Raw genomic sequence first — 12,037 nt, forward strand, 5'->3', positions numbered from 1 at the left:
ATCCAGAGACTAATAAAAATGGATACCTAGAGGAAAGACCGATCAATAGAATGTAGGGAGAGGGTAAGATCGAGACTTTGGAGTACAGCTTTTTTTAAACATAGTTTCAACTTTTGACCATACCAGTGTTTTATATATTCAAAAATGAATAAAAATGTGAAGAGTAAATCCTAGTAATAAATATAAACAGAACCTAATTTAATTATATATCGAATTGCTAACATAGACAGAGAACTGTTTCAAATAACTTTTAAACTTTAAACTTCAGTACATGATGGTATATATATTTAAGGAGAAAGAAGGCAAAGAAATCTTAAATTTTACTTAATCTGTTTATTGTTAATCTGTTATGTCGATATTGTTAATATTGACATAATTTTGTGACATATATTAGCATAAAGCAAATAATAAATATATTAATGTAATTGGGAGCCAAGATTTTCCCTATAATGGAAAGAGAAAAAATATAAACATAAAAAAGCAGATGCAAAAACTCTACACTGCTAAATTTTGGTTGGAAATGTCTATAAAAACTCATGATTTCTGATACACCTTTTACTTTTATTGAAGCATCATGTACATACTGCATGCACTCATGACTTGACACATGCGTGCACACATGCACGTGCGCACACACACACACTCTCCTTCTCTCTCTCTTACTTCCCAGCTGTTTACTGAAAGGTCCCAGAAGAAGCAACACTCCAGCAGGAAGTATGCTTTCTAAAGCCTAATGTATCTGCTCAAAAAAAAAAAAACAATTTTAAAGAAAGGGGTGATTCCAAATCTTGGGACAAGAGAGGCACAGTTGAGCCCATGACTTATTGTTCCAGATGGCAAAAAAAAAGCACTAACGGGGTCATGTCAGAGGGTCATAGGAGGTGGCTCTCCCCAGCCAAGTTAGAAAAAATGTCAACGTATTATGGATTCTAAGGAATTAGAAAAAAATTAAGCCACGAGTCCATAGTGACACTAAAGGAGTGAGATGGGAAGGAGGGTAAGGAGTAGAGAAGAAAAGTTCTTTTTAAAGAGGAATACGAGTAAGTATAAGTGGAATGACAGAATAAGGAAAATTACTATTTTGCAATTCCCATTGTAAAGGACATCGGCATTTGCTAAAAACCAAATGATGTAGGGGAACAGGATATTCGCAAAGTACCTAAGTAACACTCTACAGATTACTGAACAATTACAAAGGCAAAAGATGTAATTTTGAAAATAATCTGGCAACGCCCAGTTGGATGCCCCGACAAAGCCCCTCCCCACAACCCGTCCCCCGCAAACAAAGTGATACAATATGACACAACACCATGAACGTTTAATCTTAACCTAACAACTCAAACTTTTGCAGTTTATGTGAAATATAAGGGATGGGTTAAATAAACTCAAAAGGAAACAATCAGACGAATATTAAAAGTAGCACATTTACAGGACTTTTCAAAAAGTTATTGTCATTAAAAAAAAGAGAGAGGGGACCTGTTCCAGATTGAGCAACTAAAAAACATAACCAAGAGTTACGTGATGATTGGATCCTCGTTTGAACAACAAAAAAGCATGTGAAATATATTTGGGGAACAATGAAGGTAATCTGAATAGGAACTATACATAATAGTGAGGAACTATTAATTTTTTTCAGGTTTGATAAAGATATGGGCAAAGACATGTGATAAAGATATTAAGAATGTCTACTTCTTCTAGGAGATGCATGCTTAAGCACGTCATAACGTCATAATTTAAGAATGTCATAATGTGGTGGCTTTCAAATGACTCAGAAAATAAAAGGAAAGCAATAAAGACAGAGAAAGGGAAAACAGTGAGACCAAGATCAACCGGCTGTGGTTATAAGGAGACCGAGACTGGCTCACAGGGACAGAGAGAGACAAAGGCCGACAGACCAGCTAGCTGGAGGAGGGAGACGCAAACCTGCCCAGAAAGAGGCAGAGACCCACAGAAGGCAAGAGAAGGCATGTGTTTCAACGACATGTTTGTAACTGCTGAATCTACATGAGATTGTTTACTGTATCATTCACTTAACTTTTATGGCAGCTTGAAATATTCAGAATTTGGGGGGGGGGGGCGGAGATGAATCTCAAGAAAAAATAAAAACACATAAACTTGGCTCCCTATGAAATAAGCGTTTTATTGGCAAGGATTCTATCTCATTCATCTTTGATTTCCCGGTACCCAATACAACACTTAATATGTAGTGGCCAGCAGACGCTCACAGAAAGGAGAGAGAACCACTTTTATTCAAAATACAACTACTAGTATTTATTGAGCCCTGGATACGTTCTGAGCAGCACAAAAAGCTTTCCATCCCTGATGGCATCTGATCCTTGCACCCATCCTAAGGGATACAATTCTTATCCCTATCTCAAACAAGGATTGTGGGTATTGGACGTAAAATAATTTCCCCAGCCACAAGTCTACCAAGTGGCCAGGCAGAATTTCCAGCTGCTTGACCCCAAAGCCTCCTCTGTGTTCTAGTGCAGTAGTTTCTCAAAATTTAATGTGCATTATAAAGACTTACCCTGGAAACTTCTATAAAACTTATATTCCCACGAGTCTGGGATGGGACTAAGGAATGTGCGTGTTGAGGGGGCACCCCAGACAGCTCTGATGACATTGGTACAAAGATCGCATTCCAAGATGTGCTGCTCAAGGGCATCACAGAGTAGCAGAGGCCAGGATTCAGAAGGGCACATGGGTATGTTTGGAGATGGCAGTGTGCATGTGGGTACAGCAGCCAGTAGAATGTGACTAAAACAGGTTCGCTTTAAATAAAATTATACAATCTTCAACACAAAATGCAGAACACTAAGGACAGATGAGGTCGTTTCGCTGTACCATCACCATGGACAGAGACAATGGAACAAAATGATGTCTGAACACTGAGTTCAAGAGCTTTGTGAATACTCTGATTTCCGATCCCTTATAGTGATACTTTCTTATAGAAATATATTTTGGTAATTTAACTTTTTTAAAAAGAGCAAAGTTCTCTTCATTTCTGGTTTCCTTTGTTTGAAGCTTAAGCGGTATTAGACACATATATATTTTCTAATTTAAGAATTAATTTTCCAGAAAAGAATAAACATGGGCCTTGTAAAGAATCCTTTAAAGACAGCTTTGTAAGCTAAACACACAGAAGTTGAATGGTTCTTGAACTTTGTTCAAGGCCTTATATTTGCATATTCAATCTTTATAGTGAAAGCAATGCTGAATTAATTAATGCCTAACCTCTAACATACTATCAAATTAATGTTAAAAGTCATTACCATCAATTTATCCACCAAATATACACACCTTTCCTTTTCTTAAAAGGTCCTATTTAGACTGACGGAACTTCTTGATGAAAAATACAACTCATTAATTTACTGAATTTGAACATCTCCTTTTGGCTTTCCCAGCACATTAAGACTAGAAAAGTATCCTGTATGTATGGTAAATATCATCTCGATCCACCTTGAAGACATTTTAAAATCGTTATTCTTATTGTAATCAAAATTTTTTTTTCATGTGCTGATCCATTCAGTCTATTATGCTATTACTTTTAGGACCAACTGCAAACAGTTTCCAGCTAATAGCCAAAGACCAAGGTTTACTAAAATATGGGGCCCTTTGCCTGAATATTACCAGAGTAGGGCAATATATATTGTAAATTTATTTATATTTAATCCGATCTACTATATAGAAATGGCTATTTATGAAACAAGTAATTTCCCTTAAATAGGTTTGCTAAAATCCCACCCAGACTATAAAGACTTGGAAATACTGCTTGTCTATTGGCCATGCGTCCAAAAAGTGACATCTCCAAATGAAAAAACAGAACATCCATCACACTCCTCCATATTCACTACTCTCTGTACTAAGTACAAACCTGTGATGGAAGTGTGGCTGTAAGCACTTGGTTCTTTTCCATAACATCACCCAATAACCAGGATCTCAGTTCTAAGTAAACCTCTTAACATAATAAATATCCTAAGCATCAAATTCTTTTAATTCTAGGAAAAGGACCAGCTTTCTTTTTCTTCTAAGCTATAAGTAGCTTGCTTTCTGCTATGTTTCATCTGAGAGAGAGATCGGCAGCAGGACTGAAATTTATAACATTCCCCTATACTTTGCAACTGGAGTTTGCTGTACAAATCACGAGAACTGATAGCAGTGGGAAGGTCTGAGCAGAGAGTTCACAGAAGCTAAAACACAAGGCAAGTCATTCTGATTTTTAAGAATACTCTAATATGTTTTATCTGCGGATATTTTGGAAGAGGAAAGAGACTGAGCTGAGGCCTGATTGGAACGCACCTGGGTGAACAGACCCGTCAGGCTGTCTGCACTGCCAGCCCAGAGAGCTGGGCTCTGAGCAGCCACGTTGCCTATTTGTCCCTGCTATCTAGTCACAGAAGGGGACACCTTGGACTAACAGGCCAACTCAATGCTCTCCTCAAATGGGAATTTAGAACTGAATTTGTAGGTATTAGTCCATACCTGTCTGGACTTCATTTATTGAGCTTACTTAACACTGTCATCTGCCTCTGGACCAGTCCCTGGAGGAGAGTAAAACTATTAGGAGCTGTGCTGCAGTCACTCCAGCCGCACAAAGCACAAACAAAGCCACCCTGTGGTGTGGAGGGCAAACAGGTACACACAGAGCTGAAAGAAGATTTCCTGGGTACCTGGCGATTTTCTACTTTCTTGTTCTATGCTACTTATGAGGCCTGTATCAATTCTTTGGTTTCTGTATTAGACATACCTATATCCTTACAACAAATTCATCCATCCATCCATCCAGATGCTTTCTGTTGCTTGCAGCCAAAGAGTCCAAATTAATACAATAGGTAAACAGGATATTGACCACTCTAAATTTTTTTTTTTTTTTTTTTAATAAAAACTGCCAGGAAACCAAATATCCCTCTGAATTGGAAATTAACCAACAGTTACTCCACTGACCATATGAGAGGCAATTTAAGGGTGAGGTCCAGACCGAGAGATCACAATTTAGGTAGAGATATTCAGAAACAAGCAGTTAAAGGAGAGAAAACTGACAACTGATAAATAATAGTATTACGAGAATAATAATAATAATAATAATAATAATAATAATAAAGAAGGTACTATTTATTGAGTACTTAGTATGTACTAGGAAGTTTCCTAAGTCCTTTAGAGATATTAACTCATTTAATCTTCATAAATGAACACCCACTCCATAGAGTAAGAACTAGTCTCATTCCATTTTACAGATGAGAAATTGGAGAAAAAGAGAAATTAAATAGCCTGCCCAAAGTTACAAAGTGCCACAGATGGGAGTCTGATTCAGAATTCCATACTTTTAACCACTGTATCTCCCACCTGTCTCTCTGAGGAAGCAAAGGCAGAGGGGACAGAAAGTCCAAAGACAAAGAAAGTAGCAAGGCCTCTTCATCATAAATATCTGAAATTTAGTAAAAACATCAATTGTGCAGCAATCCAATGTCTGACTTCAATCAAAACAAATATATATATATAAATAAGACCTATAAGCCAGGAAATAGAATAGTTCTAAAAGGTAATAGCTACTTTCCAAAATATTTGTTTCGTACTCATGTGTAAAATAAAGTTACTGATGAATCAAACTTGATCAATATGAAAGTTTTGTTTCCTTTTCATTATTGTTTTTAGGAGAGAAAGAAAACTGGATAAATTCTACCTACAGCTATATATTAGTTATTATTTTTATCCAGTTTTCTTTCTCTCCTATCACCAGCTGAGGCGGGAAGATAGAACTACAACCGGCAGATCTAAGGACTGTAATAGTGTGATTTTACATAGATTTCATATAGTTCTATATGACCCAACAGCCTAAAAAGCATTTCTGTATTTCAGTGGAGAATAATAACAAAAGGTAAAATGCCAATTCTGTCTAAAGGCAAGTGTTTAATTCCAAGTTGGATGAGAAATACTAGTGCTTACAAGTATGGACTAATACACACCCCCAAAATACTGGGTAAATATTACTGAATTTCTAACTTTCCATCCTTGATCCTAACCACTTTAATCATTTAAAAATAGCACATAGATTTTTCTCTCTCTCTCATGCCTCTATTGTAAAATATCTGGTTTCTCTTTCATCTTTCTATACAGTTATACTTCGTCTTTTTTCTAGTTATACATTCATCTTTTTGCATAATTAAAGTATATGCAAAATATATAAATACTACATTTTTAATTTTCCACTTTCCTGAAGGTACATAAAGGCATAGTTTTCTTTTTCTAAATTGTTCCTGTTTAATTGCTATTCACAGCTAGACTGCCCAGGCTTAAAGGTTTGCTACAATCACAATTTAAAACTCACCAATAATTAACAAGGACCCCAAACTGAATATTCCAAGAATGTTTTCACTACTTCTAGCTACTGTTTCTCTGCTGTCTCTAAGCATGTTTTCAGCTTTAGCTGGCCTGCACGCTCACAGTTGTTTTCTCAGACACTGCTTCCTTCTACCAATCACGAGGGAACAAAAAAACGTGGGTGGAAATTAATCCATATTTCAGTTAATATGTGTTTTGATGCTAGACTAGAAAGTAAGATTCAATAAAGTAAGCATTCTTCCCATTTAGTCTCATTAGATTTGAAAATTTTCCATTCATATCAGCATGTAAATTTTTTCCCTTAGAAGAAAGATCCAAGTTGGTTTGTCTTGTTTTGTTTTGTTTTAGTATAAACCTTAAACAAGTTATTCAAGTCTACAGTTTATTTTAACTAATAACTGAACCATTAACTTTTATACATGCCAAACTCAGCACAATTGAAGCATTTTATAATTTAATCCTTACCCAGTCACTAAGAATTAGGTAGATATTAAGATTATCCTTAATTTGTAAATCATTAAAAAATAAAAGCATCTGGAAATAATCCTCAACTTACATATTATTTTTATTATATGATCATTATAATCTGACTTAGGAAAAGAATTAAAATAGCTATTTCCTCTACACACATGTGCACAAGAATGAATGAATGCGGTGGAGTTTAAATAGTAAGAGACTTGTATACTTACCAGCTTCTCGATTTCCGATTCGAGGTTCTGTATACAGTCAAGCTTCCTCTTCCGACAGCGCTGTGCAGCAATTCTGTTTTTACTTCTTCTCCGAATGTCGTGGATACAGTCTAGTTGCTCGGGAGTTAGTTTGTGCATTTTCAACAAGGATTGAAAATCATTTCGAGAGAGTGAAATTATTCGCTGTGCATTAAATGGCAGTTTCACCTAGAATGTGAAATAAACATTAGCAACTGCTGCTGCATTTTGTAATTACACCTAAACCTAGGATAAGGAAGATACATCTTTGTTTTCCGGAGAACTTCATTTAGACTTAAAAAAAAAAAAAAAAGACCTTTATTCCCAATTTCTATATAATCCCTTATAATAAAGACTGATAATTTATTTGAGATTTGTGGTCTCTTTTAAAGAGGGTTCAGAAGACAAATAAATTGAGAAGCGGGTATTTTATCAGCAAATCGAACTTAGTAATACAAATATTAATGTATTTAATATGAAAAAAACAGATTTTACTGGGGCATGTTAATACCCCCCATATCTTTCTAAAGTGTTTTTAATCGACCCCCCTCCACCAAAAAAAATCTATGTTATTCCCTGATTTTTATTACTGCGTGGCTCTGATTTAACACTGGTATAATTAATTACACTAGTATTTCTAGAGGATTTCAAAAATTTTATTTTTCAGGAAATGGTAGTTTCACCTAACTCATTTTGAAAGCTACACATTTCACTTACCAATGTTGAAATAATTGGAAAAACTTTATAAATATTTTAAATTCTTTTCGACATATATATATTTGGAAAAAGGCTTTTTAAAAATTTTTTTAAACTTGGGACAATTTATATTAACGATCAAAAATGCAAATAAAACACTGGTCAGTTTCTCTGGCAACCTAGTTTGTTATAAAAATTAAAATGTTTTAAAATTTCTTAAATATTTTATTTTTAACATTCTTTTCATAGTTCCAAACAATGGATTTATAAATGTCACACAGAAATCTATAGCTATAACTCATGCACGCATATTCTTAAATCACCAATGAGCTCCTTCCAAAGGTAAGGAGAAAAAAATCTTATACTCTTTCAAACCTGTGTCATCTAACAGGTGTAAAACCAAAGAAAATGATAAAGAACTCACAAGCCCTTATTATTACTGGAATCGCAGTAATGTTTTTACCAAAAAAACAAAAAACAAAGAAAAAACAGCTGTCAAATACAAAATTTGTACACAAAGTACACGGATCAAGCTTAGTATGATCAATATCACCCCAAATACATGTAACACATGCTAAATTATTAAGAAATTCATTAAATTAATAGATGAAAGGGCTAAAATAAAATAAGAAAAAAATAATGGCTATGAAAACCTAATGTAAAGAAAATTCTGCATTTAAAGCCACATTCCTGAAACTAGTCACTGCTAAGTCACTGCCAAGTGACTAGTCCTAGGTCTAGAGATCCTTGTGAAAATGAAAAAGACTGAATATATGCTACATTTTCCCAGAAGTTACCATGTAATGATCACAGAATCATCTTTCCTCTTCCTCCTGGGCATGGCATTTCATATAAACAGTTAAACAGCCAACGTGTGAATCCACGCCAGGGTTAACATAAACACACCTGCCTGAAATATCTGAACGTGGAAGTTCCTGACTTCGTCACGCTTGTGGAATGGGTCACGTGGCTTGAGAACTGCGTGCGGGTTCCCTCCTCCTCCCTCCCCGAGCCTGCTCATTTCCCTAGTGGTGCAACAGGAGCTGACACAGAGCGAATCACCATTAACGGTGGTGAAATGATGACTAAGTGACCCACTCACGTCCCTCTCACCTCACATTCTTGTTCTCTGGCTGAACACGGTTCACTGTCTCCTTCGGTATCCGTCTCAGAGTCGTCCCCCAAGCTGATCACACAAGCGTAGGGACAAGGCTCCTGCTGAGGTTCTGAAACATAATCATCATTTCCAATTTCCAAACTGCTTGAGCAGGCTTCGGTACTCAGAGTGCTTATGAAAGGGCAGTTGACAGAACTCAATGTTGCAAAAGTCCTCTGACCCGGTTCTGGGCTTTCGCTAATCCTGATACCTAGCCAGGGACACTCGGACCGTTTCTGTGAATAGATCTGTTCCGAACCATCTTTGGCCACGGCAGGTGATAACTGCATTTGGCAGGGAGAGTCCGTGCTGCAAATGTCACTCCAGAAGCCTTTTGCTAGGTGCTCCGCCACTTCTCGTTCCACGCTGCTCCGATCGCAGCAGGCAAGGTTACTGTCCTCTCTGGGGCCAGGGTCGGATTTCAAATGTAAATCTTGACTTTCACCAAATGTTTTCTCTTCTCCAACATCTGGACCTGACAAAGGCTTTTCTGTTAACACTGTTGCGTTTTGCATACCAGCAAAATTCAAGTCACCATACTGGTCGTAAGTGTGTATAAGAGACAGAGAATAGAGCCCGGGCGGGTCTGTAGAAGAATTATGGGGGAAAGGGGTCACTTCCGCTTTTTCTGATGGGCACCGAGAAGCGGGATCTTTCTTGGCTTCTTCATGTTCCATTGCTAATTTACTGTCCTCACATTTTAAAACCACCTGCAGATCTGCACAGTCCTGGCTTCCTCCCAGACATTCATTTTCAGATGTCTCATTTGGGTGAACAGAAGTGTGAACGTCTTTGACACCGGATTCCACAGTACGAACTCGGTCAGTTCCAAATGCTTTTTGGAATTTTCGGTATTTGGGGCATAAAGATGGCAAAGCCAGAGCAGCATCCTTTTCTAAGCACATGGACTCACATGTCTGACTAGCACTGTCTTGCAGAGGAGGTGATATTTTTGCATTACCTTGATACCCACGGAGTTTACACGGAGGAGTCTGAACATTTTTATTTTCCAAAAGTTTCTCCACTTCATCAATTTCTAAATCCCTCTGGTCCAAAAGTGAAAATTTAAGGTCTGTATTCTGACAGTGTGGTGGAAAGCATTTTTTTCTTGGGCATTCCTGCTGGTCTGAGGTGGAGTCCAAAAACTTAAATTTGAGAAACTGAAAGCAGGATTCTTCGATATCATGCACACCTAAAAATTCCACACACTTGCACACTTCATCCACATTCTCCTTATTTAAAAACAGTTTGGCAGTGTAGGCAAACTGAATTAAAGGTTCAAATCCTTTAACTGTCACCTGTTAATATACAAAATAAAAACAAAGGCATCACTTGAAAGTCGTCCAGCAGATAATACAAGAGAACTAGAAGGGGAGTAGAGATGAATAACTTATTTGTGATAATTATAAAACGGGCATTTTAATTTGATAGAAAAAAAAAATCTGAGAAACGTAAAGCTAAGAGAGTCTGGAAAAGCATGCTTATCGCACACTATTCGTTAGGACATTTCTCACTGACACACGGATCATGGTTTACTCATATGAGGTAAATGAAGACACGAACATCATCAGAATTTTTTCACGTTACCCGAGATAACCTATGAAAGAAAGCAGGATGGACACGACTCGCGACACACACGGTCAAGTGCCAGGTGTCTGTCGCCAGCCTAGCTCCAGGAGCCGCTATATTCCCAACTCCAAACTGCTAACAATTACAAAAGTGAATGTTTTAAGGATAAAATACATCTAAAGTACTTAAAGTAGTCCTGATTGATGGTAAATGCACAGTAAATGGTAACTGTTATCTTTATCTCATGCTCGAATTTTTCTTATAAAATATTTAAAAATTTAGATTTAAAAAGTGATCTAAGTGAAATTCTAATCATCATGCCTAGCACTGTTTCGGCAAAGATGCGTAAATTCAGAAAACTTATAGCAGAAACTTGTACATTTACAATGAACCCGCCTCTGCAGGGTGGGGGCAAATGGAACCTCTTGAAGGGCAGAGAAAGCCTTGTTCTTCTGCATTAAAAATACAAAATTAATTTTAAAACACTAAGTTCCGATAAGAGTGATGCAGATATAGTTTTTGTGATCTTCTTAAAAACATTCTAAGCTGTGAATACTAAACCAGCTTTTAAATGGGTTAAAATAAAAAATAGCGGCAACACCACATACTGGTGAAGATGCCGAGAAAGTGGGTCCATCGTACTTTGCCAGGAGGAACGTAAAATGGTACGGCCACTTTGAAAAACGGTTTAACACGCAACTACCATAGGTCCCAGCAATTACGATCTTGTTCTTTATCCCAGAGAAATAAACACTTATGTTCATACAAAAACCTGTACACAAATAATTATAGCAACTTTATCTGTAATGACCAAAAACTGGAATTAGCCTGATTTCCTTCAATAGGTGAAGAATTAAATAAATACTGGTACATTCATGTTATGGAATACCGCCTGACAATAAAAAGGACCAAACTGCTGACATACACAACCTAGATGAATCTTGCGGGAAATGAGGTAAGCGTCAATGGAAAAAAGCCCATCTCAAAAGGTCACATACTGTATGACTGCAACTATACAACATTTTTGAAATGACAAGGAGCAAAGATTAGTGGTTGCCAGGGTCTAAGTTAGAGATGGAGGGTGGGTGGGAAGGAAGTGGGTGTAGTTACAAAAAAACAACTATTCAGTATTTTGACGTGGCGGGGCATACGTAGACCTACTCGGAAGATGAAACTGTACAGAACTTCATATACATACACACAACTAAGCACAAGTTAAACCAGGGAAAAGTGAGTAAGATGGTGTATTGTATTAACGTCAGTATCCTGGTTGTAATATTATACTATAACTTTGCCAAATGTTACACCTGTAGGTAGCTGGGCAAAGTGCGCAAGAGGTCTCTCTGCATTGTTTGTGAATTTATAATGATCTCAGTAAGATTTTAATTAAAAAAAATAAGTTAAAATAATCAAAGAAAGGCTTTTAAGACAGTGAGTTAGTTGTGTATTTTCAATATGTCGCTACGATGAAACACTTTAAATATGTGAAAATTTATAAAATTTACACTCAAATTAGAATGAATGAATGCACGCACACACACACATATATGGATGCATATACCTTTCC

General features: G+C 36.7%; 1 protein-coding gene across 6 annotated transcripts in view; it reads right to left on the reverse strand.

The window, feature by feature from the left end:
- The window catches only part of BACH1 (BTB domain and CNC homolog 1), a 205,402-nt gene that overhangs the window by 170,361 nt on the left and 23,004 nt on the right, over positions 1–12,037 (reverse strand). For all 6 annotated transcript variants that reach the window (XM_036219567.1, XM_036219566.1, XM_016139099.2 and 3 more), the window contains 2 exons: positions 8,859–10,199; positions 7,032–7,238 (listed from right to left, as the gene is read on the reverse strand). In XM_036219567.1, the coding sequence (XP_036075460.1) occupies positions 7,032–7,238; positions 8,859–10,199 (1,548 nt within the window). The remainder of the gene's footprint in view (positions 1–7,031; positions 7,239–8,858; positions 10,200–12,037) is intronic.

The sequence above is a fragment of the Rousettus aegyptiacus genome, unplaced genomic scaffold (genome assembly GCF_014176215.1).
Source record: "Rousettus aegyptiacus isolate mRouAeg1 unplaced genomic scaffold, mRouAeg1.p scaffold_m13_p_4, whole genome shotgun sequence".
NCBI lineage: Eukaryota > Metazoa > Chordata > Mammalia > Chiroptera > Pteropodidae > Rousettus > Rousettus aegyptiacus.